Source organism: Ctenopharyngodon idella, chromosome 2 (assembly GCF_019924925.1).
Source record: "Ctenopharyngodon idella isolate HZGC_01 chromosome 2, HZGC01, whole genome shotgun sequence".
Taxonomy (NCBI): Eukaryota; Metazoa; Chordata; class Actinopteri; order Cypriniformes; family Xenocyprididae; genus Ctenopharyngodon; species Ctenopharyngodon idella.
The window spans coordinates 28,779,733-28,806,876 of record NC_067221.1 but is presented as its reverse complement, the minus strand read 5'-3'; the positions used below and the strand labels follow the sequence as shown (position 1 = coordinate 28,806,876).

The 27,144-nt window shown below is 36.6% G+C and overlaps 1 protein-coding gene and 1 gene segment (V, D, J or C); both read right to left on the bottom strand.

The window, feature by feature from the left end:
* The window catches only part of LOC127504263 (immunoglobulin lambda constant 7-like), a gene marked incomplete at its 5' end in the record, with an annotated part of 338,360 nt that overhangs the window by 191,649 nt on the left and 119,567 nt on the right, over window positions 1-27,144 (bottom strand).
* On the bottom strand, window positions 6,784-26,877 carry wnt3a (wingless-type MMTV integration site family, member 3A). The gene is made up of 4 exons (XM_051878781.1): window positions 26,657-26,877; window positions 15,191-15,432; window positions 9,085-9,350; window positions 6,784-8,746 (listed from the first exon to the last, which is right to left on the bottom strand). Exons 1-4 carry the CDS (start codon window positions 26,728-26,730, stop codon window positions 8,267-8,269), a joined length of 1,062 nt encoding a protein of 353 aa, XP_051734741.1. The 5' UTR covers window positions 26,731-26,877; the 3' UTR covers window positions 6,784-8,266.

Here is a 27,144-nt window from a genome sequence, read left to right as displayed (position 1 = left end):
TTTTTTTTTTTCCTCGTTTCAGGCTGAATCATCTGATGTAGCTCCACTGTTTACGTAAGAGTTGTGCTTATTTTCACGTGTATCAGGTTTATGACAAAGAATTCAGTGAATAAACGATTTTTTTTTGTCAATTATTTTAAGCATTATTTTAAGATGCATCTTTTTTGAAGTGTAACAGGACATATTACTGAGATCATATGCTTAGCTGTGAGTCCTTGTGTTCACAAAAATGCTATGGTGAATGAATGCACAATATTCACTTCTCTCTCTTTATCTCTCTCTTCTCTCTCTCTCTCTCTCTCTTTGCTTTTCTGCTTTTAGGCTCTTTGACATATACCCTAAACATGGCTCAAGAACCAGGAAGGGGGGAAAATGACCTTCTGTGAAATATGGTTTTGTTAACGTAAGTATTGCACCTAATTTCACATGTGATGTAATCAGGTTTATGGCAAAGAATGGATTACTTGCACTGAGGCTTGTAACACACTTACGTTTTGAAATAATACAACTTGCCTATTTCCGCTTAGTGATCGATGCTTGCAGTGTGTGTGAGACCTGATAAATAAGATCAGAACAAACCTTCATTTATTTTTATTAAATATTTTAATCCCTATTTTTCATTGACAGTCATTTTACTGTATGTAATTCACACAATTCTTAATATTCAAAGTATATTTGTCAGTCCGCTGTCAGTGCGTTACTGTTTAAAGGGTTAGTTCAGCCAAAAATTTAATTTCTGTCTTTAATTACTCACCCTCATGTCGTTCCACACCTGTAAGACCTTCGCTCATCTTCAGAACACAAATTAAGATATTTTTGATGCGAGAGCTTTCTGTCACATGTCACAGAGACACATGGATTACTTTAACAATGTGTTTCCTACCATTCTTGACCTTGAATGTGCAAGTTGTGCTGCTGCCTATGGAGGAACAGAAAGCTCCCAGATTTCATCAAAAAATATCTCCATTTGTGTTCCAAAGATGAACAAAGGTCTTACGGGTGTGGAACGATACGAGGGCAAGTAATTAACAACAGAAATTTAATTTTTGGGTAAACTAACCCTTAAAGATTAATTTAAATATTTAACATTGCTAAATGTCTTGAGGCAGGTACCACTTATTTATTTAACTATTTTAAAAGACTGGGATAAGAGCACCAACACACACAAGCTTGTACTTATCCTTACTTTATCAAATTAATTTAAACTGTAAATTCAACAGGTATAAAATATGAGAAAAACAGTAAAAGAAAAACAGTTAATGAGAAGACGAGCACTGGACTGCAGCAGGTTAGTGGTGTATGTAGGTGAGCTGAATGCTTTTACCAGAAACTCCCAAGATGTAGTACGACGTACAACGCGGAAGCAGTTGTGCATATAGTCCATTCAATGAATGAACAATTTCGTTGAATACAATTATAAGCATTATTTTTTAGTTGCATCTTTTCTGAAGTGTTAATTGGACATTTTAACTTACTGCAATCAAATGCTTAGGCTGTTAGTCCTTGTGTTCACAAAAATGCTGTGGTGCATATATTCACAATATTCATTACTGTTTACTCTCTCTCCTTTTTTTTCTCTTTCTTTTCTGCTTTTTTAGGCACTTTGACATCAACCATGAACACGGCTCAAGAAACAAGAAGGGAAAGTGACTTCCAAGACTGGCAACACTGCGCAAAAAAGGAGCAGTACTGAAAAACTTGTAGGCCTACTATTTGTTTTTACTCCACATTTGGAAAAATATTAAAAGTAAATAAGATGGCTGTATTGTTCATTGATAACTGTTGAGTGCATTTAAAATGTTAACCTTTCAACGTTGTAATTTTCTGCATTTTCCGTAAAATAACTAAATAAATAAAAGTTTTAAAACTTTAAAAGTATGTTGCTTTCCATTTCCTTTGCCATAACATAATAACAAAAGTATATTTTTTAATGACAAATATGTGTAGTATGAAAAGCTGTATAAATGCAGTTAATAGCTGTAGATAAACAGTATAATACTGTAAAAGTACATAATATTACAGCAGGATACTGTATTTGGTAATTGCAGTACTATACTGTAAATGTTGTTTACAGAAGTATTCCTGTAAAAATACAGTAAGTGCCTGGCAACCCAGCTGCCAGTATTTTACTGTAAATTTACAGTGAAAAGTTTTACAGTGGAATGGACCAGACCAACAGGAAACAAGACCGACAGGATCGGCAGAGTGCATGCAAATATAGAGTGAGTAATCAGCGGAAAATAGAAGACGGATGAGAGCCATGTGGAATGAAGAAAACAAAAACAAAGAAAAGTAGAGCAGAGAGGACAGCTGACAAACCCGAGCCCTGACAGCATCAGCTTTGGATGCACTACAAGTAAAGAACGTTTCTCTGATGACAATTTAACCAGCAACAAGCAGAAAATCAGACATTTGTACCCCATTGTACTATAAGAGTGCTTCACTTTCACATTAGTCTGGATTACTTTCACAACGGATTGATACAGATGAAATTAAATCACCACTAATACAAAGCGTTCTTTCTCTGAGTCTTTGTTATTATAACAGAGTGGAGCACTATCTGTACCATAATAGTATGTAAAGATGTGAGCACTGTCCATGGTACTCCTCACTAACTTGCTCAAGTATTCTCTCTGTAAACACCCCCAGTAATGTCAAACTGTGATACAGTTCCCACACGTGCACCCTGATAAATTAGAAATAGAATGACACTGCTATTACATCTCATAATGTACCACGAACTAAGTAGAAACTTACAATTCAAAAATGTCCTGCTCAAGTCATGTGAAGTCATGCTAAAGTTTGTGGTTGATTGACAAGTTCTTCCAATGTTTCATCATCGGACTCATGCTCGAATTGATACGATAAAATTGATTCCATCTTTCTTACAGTGTGTACAATCTCTGAGGATTGAGGAAGCCTCTGGAGCTGAAATTCAGATATGGTAATGGGAGTTTTGTTTCCAGCATGAGCTGTAAGTGGTAGACCAATCACTATAGACTGGGCCATCTGACCAATCAGAGCAGAGTAGGCTGACAAAAAGGAAGGGTTTAGACAGACTGAATCTTCTAACTGCTTCGAGCAAATCGTTTCAGACTCTTTGAAAAATTAGGTAATAAATGTATATTATGAGAAAATGAAAGTGTTATTTGACCTCGAATGCATGTAAACCTGTTGTAGGAGATATCCAAAACAAAATCCAAAACAAAATCCCAAAAAAAATAAAAATAAAAATAGAACCTTTAAAATAGCATAACAGGGGCAATTTAAGTATTGTATGTATTCTTGCCTTGTAATTGTGTTTGTTCTTTTTTTATAGATCAACTTAAATACTTTTTCACACAGATTGGCTTGTTTGTATTAATGCTCAATAGTAAATAGTACATGGGTGAAACTGAACCTGATCTTTTTTGTACACAGTGTTAACCCACACAGAAACAGATAAACATTTAGATGATTTTATTGACAATTGAACAGACTTGATTCACAATGGCTTCTATTTTAAGCTGTTAGAATAAATCATATGATGAGAAACCTTAAAGAAAACATACTATACTTGCAGTACATAAACTATTAAACTGGTAGTTTTCTAAGAGTATACCTCAAATGCTTTTAGCTTATGCTTTCATAAACTAAAAAGTGGGCTAGAAGTATATAGCCACTAAAAAGTGTATACATATAAATTCACTTGTAGTAGGCTATCGTTAATAGTATAGTTGCAAATTGACAATACACAAAAGAAATTACTGTTAAACTTTAAATTCTTTTTTGTAAGGGCTTATGTAACAATATACACACTATATACATACAAAGAAAGTGTAAAACTCTTGCAGTTCAAAAAGCTTACACTACATCCTACACCTTCTCAACTTACAGAAAAAGTGTAACTGACGCAATGCCAGATTACAGTTTCTTCGTAACTTGAATACGGAAGGCGGTCTGGCAGAAGCTAGATATTTTACTTTATAACTTGTTAAATATGGATATTTTTTTACACAAATGCTTCAGAAGGCCTTTATTAACCCCCCGGAGACGTCTGGAGTACACGTTTATGATGGATGGATGTGGAAGGACTTTCAGCAGCTCATACTCGTGGGTCCCGTTCACTGCCATTATAAAGCTCGGATGTGCCAGGATATTTATTAAAATATCTCTGAGAGTGTTTATCAGAAAGAAGAAAGTCATATACACCTAGGATGGCTTGAGGGTGGGTAAAGCTTGGGCTAATTTTCATTTGAAACTGAACTAATCCTTAAACTTTGACATGTAACTTGATGTCTAATGTCAAATCTGGGTCCATGAAGCAAAAACACATTTAAATCAAAAATCAATGACGAAAAATGAGAATTTGTTTGTATTTTTATTTAATTTGGTTATAACATTAACAGCTAGAATTCTAATAACAGAGGGCAGGACGTACAGTGCCTCCTATGTGGTCAGTTTCTGGTTGCTGGTAAAACTGTTGCACAAAACAACATTTTCCACACAAGTAATAATCTTTTCTAAGCAAATATATACTCTTACTAATATATACATTACAGTAAAATAAATAATCATAAAAAATCCTCATACTTTAGAAATCCATAAACACAGAACTAGTCTGTACAAAACTTTGGAATTTAAGACCATGTTTAAAATACAAACTGAACTGTGTGTAAGCAAACAATCGAAATTTAGATGCAGTGATGTACACATAAAAATGCTGAATAGGGAATGTACTTTGAAATGATCCCTGATTGATGAGAGATTAAATCAGTGTGAGATGGGCAAGAGGAAACTTGAGTTTATTTTCTTTGAGGAAAGATCTGCAAAAAGAACTTCTGCCAAAGAATTTTACAAGCTGGGGTTTTATCTTTGCCTTCTCACATTTCCCTGTGATATTACACTGACTTATAGTTAATATATTGCAGAGTATGCTTGCTAGATACAAATATATATATATATATATATATATATTAATGTAATATTAATTGTGAATTGACCATAGGTATGATCACAAAGTATTTTTCAGAAAGTTGGTTGCATGTAATTTTTCAATGCTACTTTGTCAAAATATACCATGGCTTTTAATAACACCATATTCAATGCATCTCAGTTTTCATACAGTATATATTTTACAAGCTATTGTTCAAAAAGAAATGCAAAAGTGTTAGAATATCTCTATTTGGTTAACGAATACAAACTCTCTATCAAGATTCAATTAGTAGAAAACTTCACATTTTAGTTGTTAACTATGCTTACACAGTGTCTTTCACAGAAAGAAGAAAACAAAGAATCATGCACATACAGATACATTTACATACAAACATCATGACACTTACAGTAGATTTACACAGAGAAACACAAATGCACAAGCACATAATCACACATAAATATAACAACAAACCTGTTATTAGTTAGCAGCATTATAAATGAGAGTAGTTCATTTAGTTTCTGCATTGCTGCTAACATTCATGTACAACTGGGTAGGTAAAGTCAGAATAATAAAAAAACATTAATTTTGGTCATGGATTCACATATAATGGCTATTAAAGACAGATGTGAAAAATAATTGAGTATTTCAATTGTGAATAAAAACGAAATAATTCATTTTTGTCATAGCAGAAACAAAACCTGTCATCATGGTTGAAAATTAACCTTTTGCCAAACAAAAATAAAACAAACAAAAATAATATTAATAAAAATGACAAAAAAACTTTTCACCGCCTGTCAAAGGTGGGTGGACTGACAAAATGATCCTCTGTTTTGCATTAGTTTATTTTGAAAATAATAAAAATAATAATTATTTGCTCCCATTTGACACATGGCATATTTGAGTGTTAATTTTGGACCCTGCATGTAGTGTTTCAGCTAGTGAATAAAGACACAATTACTTGTGAAATGTCATAAACCTCTCTTTCTGTGAAAAATCAATAATACTGTCAAACACCAATAAGGCAAATTAATAGCATGCTCCATTTCAAGATAGAAGAGCTGACATCTGTTTTTTTTTTCTTCTTTTTTTCGCTTTAAAGGATTAGTTCACTTTCAAATGAAAATTACTTTAAGCTTTACTCACCCTCAAGCCATCCTAGGTATATATGACTTTTTTTCTTTCTGATGAACACAATCTGAGAAATATGAATAATTATCCTGATGCATCAGAGCTTTATAATGGCAATGAGCGGGATCAACGAGTATGAGCTGAAGAAAGTGCCTCCATCCACATCCATCCATCATAAACATGGCTCTGGGGGGGTTAATAAAGGCCTTCTGAAGCTAAGCGATGCATTTGTGTAAAAAAATATCCATATTTAACAAGTTATGAAGTAAAATATCTAGCTTCCACCAGACTGCCTTCCATATTCTACTTATGAAGAAAGTGTAAAACTCTCGCAGTTCAAAACGCTTAGGCTACGTCCTACGCATTCCGTATTCAACTTACGGAAAAAAACTTAGCTGAAGTGACGCCAGTTTACACGTAACTTGAATAAGGACGGCGGTCGTGCGGAAGCTAGCTATTTTACTTCATAACTTGTTAAATATGGATTTTTTTTTTACACAAATGCATCACTTCGCTTCAGAAGGCCTTTATTAACCCCCTGGAGCTGTGTGGAATATGTGTATGATGGATGGATGTGGATGGAAACACTTTCTTCAGCTCATACTCGTTGATCCCACTCACTGCCATTATAAAGCTCCAACGCGTCAGGAGATTTATTAATATTTCTCTGATTGTGTTCATCAGAAAGAAGAAAGTTATATAGACCTAGGATGGCTTGAGGGTGAGTAAAGCTTGGGGTAATTTTCATTTGAAAGTGAACTAATCCTTTAATAGATTATTGATCTTTTGGGGAAATTGGGTGTTTTCATACTAGCACTTTTGGTCCACACCCGGGTTAGTGTGTCGTCAGTGTTCAGTTTGTTTGGATGATGTGAACGCTGTTTTCCGACCTTAGGTGCACACTCATGAAGCGAACCCGAAAAAAAAGGTATTCTGTGATGTGTTTTCATATGAACTCTGATATGGTGGCTGAACAATCGTCCTAAATCACTGAAGTGAGCCGCTATTAATGGTATGATATGGTTAAATTATATTTGTGTCTACTCACTCCACTGATCTAAAATAAAGAATATATACAGGCTCACTGCAAGCAGATGCTCTTTGGAACCTTTGCAATAGATTCACTGCAGATAGACGCAAGTGCCTTTCTGTGTTGATGCTTTGGAAACAAAACCAAAGATTCAAAAAACAAAGTACAAAACTGAGCCTGGCTGTCCATTTTGCAGCCTTCTTTTACGTAGTTGTTACCTGACAACAGGGGTAAACAGCTGGTGCATTGATGATGCAAACATACCATGGTTCTTATCCAAAAATACAGTGTTAACACAATCCAGCAAGGTCAGGGAAAAAGGGGGAGCATGTGAATTCTGGTTTGGACCAAGCAATCGAAACAAGTGTGAAAGCAGCCTAAACGACATTAGCTAGAAGAGGTCTTGATATGTGCAATGAGTTCTAAAATCATATCAAGAAAACAATGACATATACAATGTATGAACATTCACTCAGATACAAGTGCATTTATAACCTAATGTTAGTAACTTACTATAAACTCAACCTAATATAAGTTCAGTGTTTGGTCTTAAACACAGAGACAATGTAAAGTGTATTATATGTTGTAAAGGAATTTGTTAGTTGGTTGTTTGCTGCACTTTGTATTAAAATGATACAAATAGCTTTTTAATGGTGTTAGTAGTAAAGCTATTGTTAAAAATGCAACTATTAACATATTTCAGAGGCACTTGTGGGCAAACCCTGGTATTTGGTTTGTGCTGCATTTATTGTCACAGAGTTCTCCCATCTGTGTTTGCTGCCACGTGTGGACAAATCCTCCCCTTTCAAAGATTTTCTGTTCTTTTCTTGGAGATACAATTGGTGAAGGTCCCAGGGCCTGAGTCTCTAGTAGTCAGATCCATCACTTATCCCCTCCCATATCAAACTGGAAATGATTAGTCCCTTCTAAAGCTGAGCCACAGGCCTGTGTTTGTCCTTAACAATGGTCCAGGTGGGAAACAAAGCCTTTAGGGGTTTATCTTTTTGTCTGTTTAAACAGCATTCTTATTGAAGGTCTTTTAGAATTACTTTACTGTCCACTGTATCTTTTTGTGATGTCTTATTAGTGAAACCATTTCAACTTGGTCCACAAGTTTCAGCAAAAGGCTCTTGCGTGTTCACAACCCCAAATGTATAATCTGGTCTAATCTGGTTTTAGTTTGGTGCAGGTGCTCACTTGCAGGTGTGGACATCATAAACTCGTGTACACTCCTGGCAACTTACGTAGCAGCACCAGTGGAAAATGCAGTGACATTTCTCCTTGCGTTTCTCAGTTCGAGTATTGTGGCCTCGGCCACAACAAAGCAAGTCACAGCCATCGATACCGTGTGATGTCATGTTACACATACGGTCACGGGTGCCAAAGGAACCAGTTTCTGGGTTGGGTTCACAGAAGTTAGGTGAGCTTTCATAGTAGACAAGGTCAGTTTCAGTAGGGGGCTTGAAGAAGGTGTATTTTGGCCGTAAGGTCTCGACCCAGCCTCGTGATTCCCGGTGTTTCTCCACCACCATTTCTGATGCGCTGTCATACTTATCCTTCATGTAGTCGCCTATCACCCGAAAGTCAGGCTGCGACCACCAGCAAGTTTTCACCTCACAGCTGCCCGAAAGTCCATGACATTTGCATTTTAGATACATGTGGTCAGTGATTGACTAGGGAAACAAAGGAAAACATATTATTGATCTTGATTTGATACTGATCAATTTACAGTTTTACCCTTCTGAAAAAAAAAAAAAAAACAGCGTTTTGGATGCTGGTCCCTTGGTTTCCTGACCATGCATTCTTAAATTATTTGAACAGAATTGTTTTCAGAAAGGATATGCTTATTTACCAGCAAGCAGCATAAACTAACCTGAGCACAAACTAACCCACCAACAAGCAGAATAAACTAACCTGAACACTAACCTGAACCAAAGTGGAAAAGCATTTTGGTCTTTTCTGCAGGGTTTTGTTAGTACCAGGCCAGCATAGCCTGGAAAAAAGTGCTCACCACACGTCCAGCTTCGTTGTTGTGACGATTCATAGCAGAGCGAGCGTCTGGCCGATTCTCACGAGCATCAGCAAACTCTCGTGATACCATGCTGCCGAACTCCACATCCTCACTGCAGCCACCCCACTTCCAGCCCTCGCCTGGCGGTCCTTTCCTCCGTGTGTCACAGCCGCAGATGGTGGCAGAGCCCTCGGAGCAAGCCCGTGTCACAGCAAATGCTACCCCCGCTGAGGCAATTGCATGGACAAATGCTGATTCTCTGGTGGCTATGGAAATGTACAGAGAAAATAAGCAATGTTACATGTCTTACACCTCAGGATGTTATAGAGAAGTTATGGTTAATTGGGAGATTAAATTATTTGTCCTGACATTGTTGTTCCCATAAAAATACTCAATTCAATTAAACATCTCATGAGCATGTGGTCAAATTTGTAGGTAAAGCCAGTTCACCCAGGTCTCATTGTGGACAAGGTGAGGCATTACTGAGGCATGAGTCAGGGAAGACCAAGCATATCCTTTCAGATGAGGTAAATACAAGGCTGACAAGTCTATAATTAGAAAGACTCAATTAAGCAACTCTGAGGTAGAAAAATAAACCTGTATTACTCATAGATAAGACTCACTGTCGAATTGAGGTTACAAGACCCAGCGTGTTACTTTCAGAATTAATTTGAAGAATGAACAATGCTTTTGGTTGATTTTAGTCTCAAAGATGATCCAACATTCTGTCTAACAGGGGATTTTGTGACGAATCTTGCTGATGAGGGCCCCATACAAACTTAAAAGCATTTTCCAACAGACAGCTAATGAGGTTGGTAATTTTGATAAATACTCTGTGGTCTTGTGCAGTCTTGCCATTGCAGGAGAGAGGAAATGGCTGTGGAGATGTGAATCAAGTCTTCCTTTGTTGCAGGTTTCAACTGGTTAGAGTAATCAAGGCTAGAGATAATGATGTTGCAAAACTGGACACAAGTCTTTCTAATTCCTTAATGCTAATTATAATGACAAAGAAATTTGGTGCCTTTGAATGTTTTGATTGACCATCCAAACAATGTTTCTTTGTTCTTAACTACAAAAATATTAAAAACTACACTGATAAAAATGATTCTGTGGTGAAGTAAATACTACAGAAAAAACAAAACAAAAAAAACAAAACAAATGTAATTTCTACTTGAATAAGTTAGTTCAGGCAAGATTAAAAAAAAAAAAAAAAAAGAAAAAGTAAAGTAAATTCTATATTAGTACTTAATTTAAGCTTGTAGAAATTAAAGCGTAAATATCAGTGTTATAAAATTAAGTACAACCTACTCAACTTTCTAATACTGGTGTTCCCATCATGCACTGGGGCATGAATAATTAATAAGGTTGAGTTTTTCACTGTTTTCCAGCTGTATTTACACTATTTTATTGTTGATTTGGTTGTTAGGTTTAGTAACTTGCTGTTTTGTGACATCTTCAATTTCTACTTCAAATGACACATTCATACTCAAAATAATCCAACAAATGTTACCGTTATTGTGTATTGTGTACCAAGTATTGAGGTATTTGTGTTTGGATGGGAACCGCATTACTTCTATTACTTATATATGCTGTCTACACAATAGCTACTGTATAAGTCACTTGGATGTTCTAAGTAAAGCATACACTTTAAAAGCATGGCTTAATTCAGTACTATATTGTTTGAGTAAAATGTACTTAAAACAGAGTATTCCTTGATAAACCTATAAACTTATACTCATACAGTGGCTGGGGGTACGAGTAGTCGGGTCTAAAAGGGTCATTCAGTTACAATTTAAAACCAACTGAGACTATGTTTTATGATCTGGAAGCCAATAAAATGTGGGTCAAATACGGCTGGCTGACAATGAAATGACAGACTGTTCGGGGGAATAAAGGAGAGACAACATTGAGGGAAAGAGGGGGCAGATTAATATCCAGAGGAAGAATGGATCAAAAATGGATAAATAGGAGATATAGAGACACTTTAGAGTGGTAGGGAGTCTTTACCTGAGAACAGAATGCAGGTGATTAGACTGATTATTTGTGACAACAGTTGGCCCCTGCTGCCCACCTTCTGGCTAACTTTGCTGGACCCTCACATGGCAAGTGGTCCCTGTTACCTGCTGGGTTCCTGAATCCCCCATTGTGCTGCCACTGTCACGGTGAATTACACGCACAAAAGCCCCCCAATATTTTATATGAAATTTGCCCTTGCCAGTGATTAGTGGGGACCAAGTTAAGTCATAGCAACAGAGAACTATGCATTGGCTGGACCCCACTTGTCGGTAGACGGGGAAATCCCCATTGAAATGGTTTAATAAAACAATCTAAAGGGCGTGTGAATTGTGAAAGAAGCTTTCTCTCTGGCTTAATCTTATGGTCGCCCAGATATTGTGTGGTGAGTTGGGCCCAGCAGGAGGCGGGGCTAAGGTCCCACCAACAACTCTGTTTGCCACACCCCATTCTTTCTTTCTTGGGCAGAGTTAATGATATGCTGGTGAGCTTACCTCCCCCGGCACAGTTAAACATGCATTTGATGAAAGCCACGGTGCTCTCAGTACATCCTAAAATGTAACAGTTTCTCCTCCTGAGGGCAGAGGTCATAACCCGGGTAGCCTGACCTCATGCAAAGTTGGTTTAGATGAGGGTGTTAGCATTAAGGGTGATGGAATTCTTTTACTTCACTTTGTAGTGGTGGCCAACATGCTGATGGCCCTTAAGGAATTCCAATGAAAAGGGTTTCATTGAGACCCAGATGCAATTTTATTGCTTGTTAAATGTCTGAGGAAATTGCAAAGAAAAGCTTTTTTTAACAAATATCACAAAAACAATATAGTGGTACTTGTATGTAATAGGCCACTATAGGCCATAAAGTTATTTGTGTGTAATCAGTCAGGACATAAATCAGCGCTTTTTAGTTTAGCTGTCTGATTTCAGTAACAACAGAAATCTCAAGTGACAGTAAGAACAAATTAATTCTGGTGTCCAATTACAGCTCGCATGCGACTGGCAACATTATCTGCTAAAGGTGTGTTCATCAAACTCTTCTAGAACACCTGCGCTGACTCTCCTTTCATCGTGAACAGATTCCAGTGGGCCATGTTTTGACACTTTGGTTAATGTAAATTAATGAGCGCTGATGCAGACGTAGCCTAAGGCAACACTGTAAAATAGATAGATGAGGCTGAGATTGGAGAGGCAGTTTACTTTTGCAAAACAATGCAATACTGTAGGCAACACAGATTTATGAGAGGTACAAAGCAAGCAAAGCTAGGTGGCAAAATGGACTGATTTTCCATGCATAAGTTTGTGACTAATTAACCAAAGAAAGCTGTCAAATGGTATACATCAGTAAAAGTATCAAAATAAAGGCCTTTAAAGAAGAAGTGAACACTTTTTGCTCCTGTGTCACCATTGGAATTAGAAAAAATGACTTTTTTTAGACAGGTTTCCAGAACATTCCCCCCCATCTGCCAATGGACAAGCAAACAGATCCCACCCTAAATCATGTCATAATTTGAGCCAGTGATTGGGATGCTTACACAAACATTTTCTGATAGCCATACGGGGCCAGACTGTCACTTCATATAATGCTGGAATAGGAGAAAGTACATTTCTCTGCTATCACTTCAAATGCTGAAGAAACATCATCCATGTCTGCTGAAAGTACCAGAGGAGATCTCAGGCAGTTGTGTGATTGTCAGTAATAAGCCACTGAAGACCTATTAAAGATCAGCTCTCCATTTAGCCGAGGACAAAACAGAGGAGGAAACCGACACACATCCGTCTGCACTGTAGACATTAACACTACCACACAATAGCACTACCTCTACAAAAGTGACAGCGATAGTCACAAAGGAGCGAAAGTGAGAGGTGCTCTTCTTTAAACTCTATGAAAAGTTTCTGAGCTTCGAAGCAGCCCTTAAACCACCCCCAATAAAGCACTTAATCCGGCCGCTTTGACCTCTCACATTATTAAGAGCTTCAGAAGCTTTAATCCAATCAAAATGATTTACTAAAGCCACCCCTGGACCATGATGACTGACCTGGTTTAAACCTCCATCACCCCTGTCCCTGACCAATCTCCCCTTTAATTTAGACCGGAGGAGGGGAAACTGCAGGGGATATGGAGTGGCTATTAACACTACAATGGAGAAGACCTGAGTAGTACTCCTATCATCAGTGGCCTGCTTGGGCTCAAGCCCTCTCCATCAATGTAACAATTGCTCGAGAGTTTATTAAAAGCAATTGGCTTGGCTGACACCGTCTTGCACTGTAGCCGGTTATCAGCATTCATCCCACCTGCAGCCCCTCAATGGGCTCTGGCCCCTTGTAACCTGAGCCCTCGTTTCTTCACTGTGAGAGGTGAACTGATACAACAGTTCTGACAGTGCTATTTTTGTAATGAGATGGAAATAAAAGCAGCATCATTGAACACATCTCTACTCTTTCAAAATCTAGACATGCCAGAGCAATATCTAGTGACTGACGAATCGAAAACCTAACTATATTCTTCAGTACAGTAGCTTAACATTTAAAAAAAAAAAAAATAATAATAATAATAGTATTTTTTTTTTCCAGTAGCTACTCCACAAGTTACTTCTACAAAGTGTAATGGTGTTGTGTGACAAAACATTACATCACTATTTTGTAATATTTTATTTCACACACAGCTTTAAGCCAAGTAAACCGGTAATAACATCAAACCCAAAAACTGTCCCAAAATGCCCTTTTTCTTATTGGAAGTCAGATTTGTTTAAGTGAAGCATTTTGTTTTTAAACCAGATAAAAAAAGAAAAGAAAAATGAAGAAAAGTTCAATCCATTTTACTGAGACTTTGTGTCTTCTTTTTATTTTATTTATTTATCCTTTATTTAGCCAGGAGAAATATTACTATGGTATAATCATTTTAATAGTAATATTATATTTACTTAAATGTGGCTATTCATCACTATGTTTTTGACTAATAAATTATGTAAAATAAATGAATAATTCACTTCATAATTATTTATTTAAAAAAAAAAGAAAAGAAATATTAACCCCCAACACACCACCTAGCTTAAACTATAGTTTACCTCAATATTTATGAGTAGCTTGTTAAGTTATAGATGTTTAATTTATGAGCAATAGCAATAATGCTTACCTTAGTAAAACAGTTGATTAGGACTAGGACTAGAAAATGCCACCTCAAGCTGTTTAAATCTACATAACCCTAAACTATGTGTTATGCACAGACTTGTGCCTTAGACAAGAATCCCAACTGATTAAAGACCAAAACAACACATTCATAACTTCATCTTAGACAAACACACAAGCTGGCAATGTAATCCATTTGAACGGTGAAGTATGTCTGTTACACACACTGTGAGATACGAAGTGCCTTTTAGGAACGTCAGTGTGTTGCTGCTGTGAGATTCTTTACTTTTACTGTCCTGGGACAAACACAATGAGAAATGTGGGGATTCCCTTCAACAGAAACAAACAAAACATGTCCCACCCACTTTAGACGCGTGCATCACTACATCTGTACAAACTGTCATAGTCCAGTGCACCTGACTAATGCCCATTGAGAATGGGATTAGACAACAGCAAATAAATAATGTGCACAGAACAACAGAGTAATCTCAGTAATCAGAGCTGTATGCAAACAAGGACTTTTGTTGTAATTGAGAAGCCATAATGTTACATTGTCACTGAATGCAAAGAAGCACTGAGTGAAATATGATTTTCAGGTAGCTTTCATTTTGGGGTGGATAAAGACTGATCACATTCCTGTTCTTAAAAATGTAGAAACTATGGCCTTTTTATTTAAATACATATGGGATTTTTACATCTATAAGAATCAGCCAAAACATTTAAAGGCAGTGTATGTATTTGGAACCATCTGTTTTATAATTAATATTACATAGTATTGATAGACTGATTAATAAACCTATATCACAAACCAATGCAAAAACCAGTGCAAAACACCATTGCAAAACAGTGATAACTTCCTGTATATATTGGGGTATGGTCGCTTGTAGTGGCAATTCCTGTTCTGTTCCTGACTATCTTCTTATTCTCACTGTCTCTAATCACCATTAATTCCCACTGATTCTCTGCCTACCTTTATCCAGCACTGGTCCGAAGATGGCCAGGTTATCATTGATAGTAGTGCAATTCCATCTGCGGCCACGGAACTGATGCTGACACTCTTGGATGCCAATTTTCACCCCTTCTGCCATACTAGGCATGATTTCCACATAGTTGCGGCAGAAGCGGAGCTGTTTGGGCACCAGACCAGGAATTGAGCTGCACAGGATGGGCTGGGTACCCAGAGAAGTGTACTGGTGTCCCACCGCCAAAGACCTGCCAAGGAAAACATGGAGGTGAGCAATTGACTTGTACAAACCAGATTTTGGTCACTGTTTTTTTGGCAGAACTTAATTTTATAGTCCTTTTCTGTATGTGCATACTTTGTACTTACTCTAGTAAGTACAATAACTGTGTAATAACCTGTACTAACCCTGACTCCAACCCCAAACCTCTCCTTAACCTTAACCTTATAGCTCTCAGTACTATATTAGGTAATGCACTACATGTACTAGAAAATAAAGTGCAGCTGTCTTTTCCCTTGCTTTCTCTTGCTTTTGCTAAACTTAATTGCTACCTAAAATATATGAATGTTGTCTTGATTACTGTGCAAAATGTGCAGATCTGAAACAAATCTAACAGCCTCTATGTGTAGCCAGAGATAAAATGCTGAATGAGTGAATATAATACATCCCTACTGAAAAGACCAAATTAGAACATAACTGCTAGTCAGCCTCTTTATGGTGTTTTGCTGCTGGTCTAGCAGATGGACCTGTTTAGCAGGAATGTCTCTGGTGGAGATGGTTTACTCACTGGTTTAGCTAGTTAAGAGGTCTGTCGGGGATTGAAATAGACTAGCATTTATTTTCTTGTTCCCTCATCCAAACCAGAACATCCGAGGCTCATATTTCAGATGGAATTCAATTTAAAACTAGCTTAAAACACAAACACTTTACTAACTACTCATGCTTACAGCATTATAATGGGTGTATCATTTACAAAGTTGGATGAAATAGCCAAAACAGTGTAATTAGAACAATTATAGGAACAAAGTGTAACATGTGTGGATGGACTCCAGGTCCCAAAAGGAGGAGATCATTCTGACACTTGGCATTGTATATGTACCACAGCAGTTCAAAACTTTAGCAGTAAGAACTATTGTTGCTTGTGTTGTTTGGACCTGTTATAGGCATTGAAGATCTTTTGCTTTGTGGGAGGGGTTCAGATAAAGCCATAACATGCTGCTAACTGGTAAACAAACATAAAAGAGCCAGCTGAGACAGGAGTAGTATACTGATTAAGGATTCACAGTGCGGGACATGTACCTTGTCATTAAGGGCCACCGACATTCTTAAACTGTCCAAAAGTGAAATAGGTCTGTGGCTTCCTGTAATGACACAGTGTGCACTGGTCTGGCTGAGCATCAGAGGATAGTTTGAACTCGACCATTCTTTGATGACAGACGGCTCAGATGTGACATGTGCTGACATGCTTTTCACTTACAATTCAGAGTTTCCATTGCAATGTTGTGGAAAGTTTGTCAGCTGTCGGTACTATTGGTCCTTTGCTACTGTTTTTCCAGGTTATGTCATCAATTTCAAATATAGCATATAATCTGTATCCTAACTCTATCCTAACTATGAAATTAAAACAAGACTTTACTTGAAGTACTGCATTTGATATGCTAACAACTCATGTTAAAAACAAGACACATCTCATTATAACACTTCTGATGATTTTAGAAATAAGATTTAAAAAAATCACTTTAGAAACAAGTCAGATTCAACATTGTTTCTAATGATTAGGGATGTGCCCGAAGGCAAATATCTTATTCAGAAAGGCATGGATAATGACTTCAAGATAAATAACGAATAATAGAAAAAGTATTCGGTGGACGCAGTCACTCCTTGTTCTTGCTGGATAGCATGATATTTTAGATAAACAACTAAAAATTACAACGCAATAGTGAGTGTGGAAAGTGAATGAGTACAAACTCTATGAATGAAAATGAACGCAGCATGATCAGCCAAGCATTTGAAGTTGTCACTGCAAACTGTTACATTGCATGCTGATTTCCTATAAAAGCTGTGCTAAAAGGGTTGCTAGATGCATAGAAATATGTAAGCAGAAGCCAAATTCATCAAGGTGTACATATTAACATATATATTTACTTAACATTTTGGACTTGAATGAAAGAGAAGTGAAAGAGAAAAGTAAAAAAAAAAAAAAAAAGTGTCTGGAAAGGTGAAAGCAGTCTCCATTAGCTGTGTGTGTTGACCTGTGTTATGAGCTGATTACTAATCACAACAAGTGGGCCTCTCAATGACCCCTGACCGGTAGTGATTAGACCTAAAGGGCTCTCTCAATGACAAAGACTATGACACTCCCTCATCAGCTGATGTGCCACCAACCAGTTCCTATACCTGCTGCATTCCACATCACTTCCTCTTTTTCATTGTTCTGTGGGGAAGTTATGGATCTCTGGTTATAAAGGAAATGAATGGTAACTTAGATCAACTAAAGCAAATCACTAATTTCACTGTGTGTCACTGTAGAACATTAATTGGAACTTTGTAAAAGAGTACAAAAAGTACTTGTACAATCATGCTCGAGAAATGTGAACGAAAGAAGCACACATACTAGTCATTGCTAGGCAGCTAACAACTTCCTTGTTATTCTGCTGCATGACATACTCTTTGATGTCATTTTTATGACCGCTCTTGTCTAAACTGACTTCAATAGGTTATGCTTTGTATAAGTTGATCCCTGGCATTATTATACTATGAGTCAGGCCTTTTTACATCTTTCTCAGTGAGGAGCTTAATCTGAATTTTACTTTAAAGACTAAGAGAGCACAAAACAAGAAGGAACTTGAATGAAACTGGCTCGAGAGAAGATCTAAACCTCATCTAGCAGGGTGTAGCGAAACTATGAGGATTTGTTCACTAAGTAACTCCTATTACAATTTGACCTTTTCTTAGCCTTTGTCAGTCCTTCGCCTCAGGGGCCAAGTAGCCTTTCAAACCAATGGCACGGGACGTTTACCCATCTACAATGGCTTTAACAATGCTGAGATTGGTTCAGGTAATCAATGAATTGATCTAATGTACGCCTCGAATGCAATGTAAGATGCTTTGAATAAAAGTGCTGCTGAATGCATAAATGTAAATGTAAATATATAAGAACATGTCTCTAGACCAAAATATAAGTCTATGTGAGATCACAGTATAAGGCACAAATTTATGTCATTTTAAACTGTAATTTAAAAAGTTAATTCTTTATATATTATTCAATGAAGGCTGACTAATCTTTAAAACATGTAGTTCATCCATGAGGATGCAATGATGAAGAACAAGCTATTGGGGGTTTTGAGAACCAGAACCAAGCTGACTGAACAAGTTGAACTTTAGCTGTAGTGTGAGCTTCTTTTCTACTAGTGTGCCTGGAGGTGAAGAATAAGACAAATATGGTCAAATTCATGCATTATTATTTAATATATTCCACCACTATCTCAATTACAATCAGGTACAGTTAATTGTATTCAGTTGTGTTGTAGGGACTAAAACAATTAATTTTTATGTTGAAATGATGTTGACATTTCTGTGCCACCCCAGACTGGTTCCTGCCTTGCCACCCCTATGAAAATAACCTGGCTCCGCCACTGGTGCTACCATAAGCAGCAAATGACTGCAAATGACTAGAACAATACGATAAATTGCACAGAAATATGCCCAGGTTGCATTTAACCCCAAAATCAAAAAAAAAAAAAAAAAAAAAAAAAAAAAAAATTCCCTATTTCAGGAATGTTAACATTTTTTCACATTGTTTTACAATGCAAACGTGACATTATTTTTGTGACAGTTAAGCACACCCCACACCCCTTTCCCCTAATTCTTATTGTTTTAAATGCATTCTACTGTTGAGTTTTTTTGTAATTATTATTTTACTCAGTAGTGATTCTCATTACCTTTTCATTACTATATTTTTTAACATGAGTTAATGTAAAAAATACTACATTGTAATCCACAATGTTTCATTTGAATCAGCATAAATGATGCAGTACAACAAATCATTATGAATACATCATTATTTTTTCACAGTAATCACAGTAAAAGAGATTTACATCATTTGAGCTTTAAATGAGTTTCATTTGAGCTTTAAATGAGATTCGTTATTACTTATTTCTTTATTATGACCTGGACATATTCTTGAGAGGTTTTGTTATATTCACCTGAAAAGGCAAGAAGAGGCTGTTACCAATCATTTCGTCACAGGTAAGCCTGAAAAGTGACTGCAAGTAATGTTAGATAATTAGGAACAGTATTTGGAACAGTATTAGGAACAGTTTCCAGTTGCCAGGTAAATTATAGAATTCAACATGAAGTCACAAGTGTGCATGTACTGGCAGTTTCAGTTGTGGTTCATCCAATCATATTTACAGCTAGAACTATCTTTTTTTTTTAAAAAAAAAAAAAAAAAAAAGAAAGAAAAAAAAGCTGGCAAATGGTTTGTGGGTTCCATCAAGCGTGGACAGTCCTCAGGTATACTGCAGTCAAGACTAAAGTGATAATTAATAGGCTCTGTTGACGGCTAGAATCACCACCTCATACTTTGGTATAGTACTTTGCCACAAGCTGATGAATTTGAGACGTCACCACTGCTGAGTGAGGTGAACAGGTGTTTCAATGACATTCATGCTCAGCTGTCTTGGGTGAGTGTCTGCCCCGGTCATCTGTTGTAGCTCATGATATTGAGATCATCATTTAGTAAGAACAGAGAACTCAGGGCCTCTAAAACCAACACAACAGAGATTGGAGTATCTTGGCACACTGGGCAAACCGGATTCATTGTTAATGTATTACTGCACTGAGACTGGATAGCTGGTATTTCTTAAACAATGATCTGTAGAAATCATCAATCGAATGGAACACAAGCATTTATAAGGTTGTCCTAATTTGTGTGGAACTCACAGCATTCTTACAATTATGTACTTGTGCCAAGTTGTCATATTTTTTGCGATATCCCAAACAAAAGCATGACCAACTGACATGCACCCTCCATCCTGGCAGAACAGTATCATCTTTACCTCCCCCAAATCTCTTAAAGCTATAATTAAAAGACAAAAGGACAGAAATGAACATTTCCATTTGCTCTGGAGTCTTAGATATATTTGCTCACTTTTCATCTGAAGTGTATCCAGTCTAGGTTTTAATGCATATTTCAGCAAGCCCAAGCAAGTGCACCTCTGAATTACCACTTTACTTGTAGGCCCTGGGGCCACAGAGCCGACTTTGACATCAAGAGAGAAGTGTTTGGGAGAAGGAATGTGCGGCAAGCTTTCACCTCCAGGTATTTATCTTTTAAGGTGGAGTGTGGGGGGTGGTGTTTAGGGTGCAGTCAGGCAACACCATCTCATAAGGAGATGCAGGAAGCAATGAACCTGGTCTCTATACTTGAGCCAAGTCAAAAATCCTCCTTCAAATTGGCCTTCACAGTGATACAGTGCAAAATGTAACATTAGGTTATGGGTTAGATGTTATCAGATGGTATATGTATAGATACACCATGACAAAACCAATACTTTCAAGGTCTCCCCTGCATGGACATGAGCATTCCTGCAGCAGGTTATCATATCACATAACTCTCTCTGCTGGAGAACCGCAGGCCACCCTGCTGAGTTAAATTACCCAGCAATGTCAGTATGTTTTCACGCATGTCCCTTCTGTTACGGGAAACTGAAACCCTGTTACTTATTGCACTTGTTTCTTAAAGGGCAATCTGTCTACATAAAAATTTTATCGATCAGACTTCGGTGACTTTATTTTCAGAAGCTGATAGTTTTCTCTAAATGGGCACAATCAGTCAGAAGCAGTCTTTATATCAGTCAAGCAAAATGAGGCAGCAAAACTTCTCATAACTAAAACAAACAAACAGCACTGATCTATAGGTCAAACTAGACACTTTTCTGATAATTCTAAATTCTCACATTTTACTATGAAGCTGGTGTTGAGGCAGGAACTGAAAAAACATGTGACTCCAGAGGCAATGAACATTCTGTACAGCTTGACAGACATATATTGATGGTTAGATAGCTTTTCACCTCAGTGTTTTTATAGCTTCTTGTATCTTGTATCATTAGACATTTTTATACCTTGATTGTAAATGTAGCACTTCTATTGCGAACCCCGAGTTCCCTTGTGAAAAAGAAGTACACTTTTGCATACTTTTAACAGTTTTATTATGGAAATAATACACTTAAATTGCTAAACATACTGTTCTGACACCTAATTGTATGTTATTTACAATAAATGAAAATGTATTATAATTTTAATTTAAATGCAATTAATTTAACTTATGAGTGTTTTGACCCACTGGAGTAGAACTTTATATGTACACCTTTATATGTTATTTCATTATTACTATTGTCTTTGAAATATGGTTAAAGCGTAAAAGAGTTGAATGGACAAGCATTCATGGTAAACTGAAATATGCTTTAATGCTTTTTAACTTTAAATGTAATTTCAAATAAATAATGTTTTTGATAACTACACATCAGTTAAAATAATAAGAAAGAGCTTTACATGACAAAAGATTATTAAAACATAAGTTCAAATGTTCTTTAAAGGGCACCGATTTTGAAAAATTCACTTTTACATGGTATTTGGACATAAATGTGTGTTGGCAGTGTGTGAACAACCACCCCATAATGATAAAAATCCAAGTTTTTTTTCTTTTTTTTTTCTGACATACACAAAAATAAAGATTCATAACTCCAAAAGCAAGGAGAGTCAAAAGGTAGGTATCGTTTGATAGAACGCTTTTTACATTTTTAGAAAATATAAATTACATTACATTTGGACATTTTCATGCTGATAAACTGCTGATAAAAGACAAAATTTAAAATTATTATAAGTTTTCATATCTTTTTTAATTTGACATGCAATAACTCAGGAAGGAAATAAGATCGAAGAAAATTAATTTTTTGGTGAAGCTCTCCTACATGTGTGCTGCATCTGGATCAAATTTTGTGGTGATAGCATAAAGTAATTAAAAGTTACAGCATTTGGAACCAGGTTAGCCTTTTTGTTATGCCACCTAATGAGCATTTTTAAAACTGTTCCTCCACGAGGAATATCTCGTGATCAGTGCAACGGATTATGCTGATTTTGGGCTCATTTTAATTGTGAGAATCTGCTGTATAATGATTTGCTATTTTATATGATCTGTGCATGTTTCATGAAGTTACGAGCGAAAATGCCTCATGAAATCTACATATTTGTTTTTAGTTAAATAAATTATGAAAACATTTTTTTTCTATTTTTCAACAAATAACTCGGCAGTACTTAGGAGGTAATCGAATTGGCTACATGCATTGTAAAGTTTAGACTCTAAGTTTTCAAATGACACCTATTTTATGTTTATCAATGCAGTAATTTTAAAAAAAATATATATGATTATTCATTTTTTCGCAGCTAGATGGCGCCCACGGGCGGTACACTCCGGTTTAGAGGGACTTCTCAGCACTCTTTAGGAGTTTATCAAAATGGTTAGATGCAATAAAAAGCTTTCTAAGCTTTAAAATGATACCTATTTTGTGTTATTTAACGTTGGAAAACAAACATGGATGGTTCTGGAAACATTGGATACACATTGCATCCCGGAAAGATGAGTGACATGTTTTTAGCCAAATATGTTACATCATTCTGTGAGTAATATCTTGTGATCAACACAATAGATTATGTTATATTAGGGATATAGATATAGATGCGCTTTTGAGTACCAGCATTTTTGAGGAAATGTTTACTTACTGGAGTAGGATTTTTCTCCATCTCTGGTAAGATAGCAATCATGATGATAAGTGTGTTCCCTAATTATGAGGTGTGCAACAGATCGCAGTTAATCCGTGATCTGTACGGATAAGGTCCAACGGTTCGGCACTCATGTGATTCGCTTATTAACTGCTAAATTTAACCATCATAGAGTGAAAGTTTATTATTTGGATGTGTTTTGTCTCGCCAATTAATGTATTCAAATGATTTTAAAAGCGGAAGAAGAGGCGAAAATCGGGACTCGCGAGCTGTTATCTGTGCGCACAGCCTCACACCCCCGAAATGCGCGCACGCAGAGAGAGAGAGAGAGAGAGAGAGAGTCAGACAGCGCTCGAGCACCGAATTAATTACTCTTTTGCGTTTACTTCCGCTTGAACGGACACATACACACAAAATGATGTCAAAATACATGTCTCGACAAGTACTCTCTCGGTTATGTCATAAGTGAACAGTTGAGAAAGAAACCGGATGTGTGTCAGTTATTCGGTCTGTGCTTTCCTTCTTAAAGTGACAGCAGCCTTTGCTGTTGTCTGTGTCATTAATGTTAGTAAAATAAAATAAAATAAAAAATCATTATCATCATCTACCATGTTCAAGAGAAAAGAAGATAGTAAGGAGAGCAGTCAGGAGGAAAGTGATGAGGACAGCTTTTAGGATAAGCGTGTCGCGTAAAGTGTGAGTACAAAGCAACATCTCCAAGTGCTCCCTTGAGAACCAGACCAAAAAAGTTATGTGCACCCCTGTACATATTTGTATTCAGTTAGCGGCTGCGCACTGTTTTTGTTGTAAACGCATTTTACTCAGACTCATTAGAGGGTGAAAGAAATGCAACAGGAGCATGTTGGAGGCTTGATCTGAATGTGTAAAGTCTCTGATTTTGTATGCAAAAAAAAAAAAAATTATTGTGCTACCTATATGTTTTCAGTTTATATTGGCTCTTAAACAGAGACACGCAAAGGTCTTAAAGGGTTAAACCAAAGCAGTCTCATTAGACATGCCATTTTGTGTGACGTCACACTGCTCAGGCCCCACCCACGGCCGCTGACTGACAGTCCTGCATTACCATAGTTTCCGCCCTCAGCGAGTTGTACACTGTCCGCCATTTTCTCCGCGCTTGAGCAGCTTTACTGACAACAATGTCTTGTAAGCAATCCCGGTGTTCTTTTGTTGGATGTAAGAGTGAACAATGGAGTCTTCATTTTCTCCCAACATCTGAGCCACTGAGGATGCAGTGGGTTAATTTTTGAAGGTAATAGCCCCAAAATATACCTAAATTCGTTATGTCTGCGCAAATCATTTCACTCCAGACTGCTTTGTGAACGAGGGTCAATGCAAAGAGACAATACAAAACACAGGTTTTGCTAAAAAGTTGTTACTGAAGGACAGATCAGTACCAACTGTTCGTGATCCAGCTTATAGTCTCCGGAGTGATACTGGTTATGGCAACAGTGAAGGGAAGAGTACACACTTCATTACAGTTCATCTGAGTTATTTTACAGATATAAAGTTTACCAGTTTATTTAGCAACCCCATAGAAAAAAAAGAATAAGGTCTGTATATATATTTGTTTACTGTTAGTAACGAGTGTTTTTGTGTAATTCGATTGCTGTGTATGTTAATGCAAGGGAGAGAGAGTTTACGGATAACCCTTTAATGCGCACTTCTTGTACTGTGTTTTATTCAGCTTTTACGATCATTTTCTAGAGTGAAAACAGACGCATCATCTTTTGTGTGATGTACAATAAACTTCATAAAACTCATCAGTAAAGTTTTGGCCATCATTCGGATGGGGTCCGCTACAACAGGCTTGTACTAATAGTGGATAAAAGCAAGATGACAACATAATTTATAACTGTAAATAAACTATACCTGTTCTAACTCCATGCAGCATATATTCTCTGGTTCAAACTGAACACAATTACTGACAGTTTCTATCATTTTCAGTGCATGAGATTGTCCTGTTTGTTTGTTGCATTAGCTCTTGAAGATATGCCCTCTTCTTGAAAGGGGGCCAGGGATCAGCAGCTCATTTGCAATTAAAGGGACACACACAAAAACGGCTTGATTTTGCTCACCCCCCCCCCCAAAACTATTTTAACATGCTATAAAAAAAATTACCTGTGGGGTATTTTGAGCCAAAACTTCACATACACACTCTGGAGATGTCAGAGACATATTTGACATTTTGTAAAAAGGGGCATAATAGGTGCCCTTTAAAGTAAAACTTTTAATTTACTTTATTTCAAAGTGCGCTTTTTAAAAGTGAATTGTGTTAAGAAACTCTCTTTAAGTCCACCTAAGTGACCTTATTCCATTAATATTATATTATTTGCAGGTCCAGTTTTTAAAAAAAAATATATATACTTTAAGGTTTTAAAGTTTAAGTACACTACAAGTGCACATTCAATACAATTAAGTGTACTTCTTTTTCACAAGGGTTGGCTACTCATAATAAGCAACAGAAGTTTCTGGATGCTGTTCTCTGAATTGGCATTGTGAATGAGAAGGAAAGCACAGCTTTTAAAATCTCAAGATGGTCAGACAGACAACAATTAACAAAAAAGACTGGCCTGGACTGTGACTAATGACCTACTCAATTACAGCTTTTACAACCACTGAGAAAACTCTGCTTTATTGTCTTGCCTCCCTGAAACAACGATCTTTTAGGTTTGTGAGTGAAATCTGTGGAACACCTTGAATGTTTCTCTCAGTTATGAATTTGTGTGAAATTTTTGTACAAAAATAAAGTTATTTCAAGACAAATACCTTCTATTCTTTTAAATATAGGCCTAGTCTAAAAATGATTATGCAATTCTGTATATTCTTAACAATCAGTAATTTTCCAACCACCTCAGCTACAATTGCCTATTTTATTTTACTATTTATTTAAATTACAACAACAAAGCGTTCAATAGCCTATAAAATAACGTTAATAAACTAACAACTACTACTAAACTAAAATTCAGTGTTGAATATTCTATAGGCCGAATTTAAATGAATTCAGATAACGTTTATCTCTGATTAAAGAAACAATTTGAACAGCTACATATAACAACACTGATTGATTACAATTTCACGTAGTTACAACTGTGAATTCCTCACGGTTTTATTTAAAGATAACTCGCTTTTAAAGTCCTCTCTTCAAGAAGTTTGACGTCCAGTCTGTCATAAAATGTAGCCATCAGTGACAATAATACAATATCTAAATCACCGAGAGAATTTTTACATTAAAAAAAAAAAAAAAAAAAAAACTTTTTAGACTAGTTGAAAACTAATTATACTAACTCCTTTAATGAATCAATTGAACATTTTAACGAACAAATTGAACATGAGTTGTTACACAGATCATAGGTCTATGTTGATAAAAGTTGATCCTGCAATTTACTTACGGTAGCTTACTACTCCAAACTATTAACAGGTGCACGACAGACAGACAGACAGATAGATAGATAGATAGATAGATAGATAGATAGATAGATAGATAGATAGATAGATAGATAGATAGATAGATATCGCGTCATCTATCATCATATCAACACCGGTTACAGCTGACATCATGGACATTTTCAATCCCCAAATCATTGTCAAGTTGAAAGCTTGTCATTTACCCTTTCTAGACTACCAATCTAATTGTATTTCACATAGAAAGGTTAAAAAAGTAATAAACTTACCACCATATTGGGTAACTTGCCATGACACGCGTGAGCCCACAAAAAAGAAACAGGAAATATCCAAGATATATCATCCTTTAAAAAGTTAGGCTTAAACAGACACGCACGCACACACGCACGCATACGCACGCACACACACGCACACATACACACGCATACACACTCGCCCGCGTGTGTCAATAAGAAAACCCGAGGTTATTATAAGCGATATTTCTCTTCGATAATCCTACAGCCTTCTTCTGTGCGCGTTCATGAGGCACATATTAAAGTTGAGAACGGCTTTTCATTCGGACCCAATCACAGGCTTTTGCCACGGGCGAAATTCTGATGATAGAGTCACTCAGTCAGCCTGAACTGCAATGCTCATGATACTCACTGTTTTAATAGTTATTGGGACATGCAAGACTTTGTGTGTTATATATATAAGGTTGTCTACTGGTGGGTGGGGGGACCCCTGTGGATTGGGTAGCTATAACAACCTGTCCGGA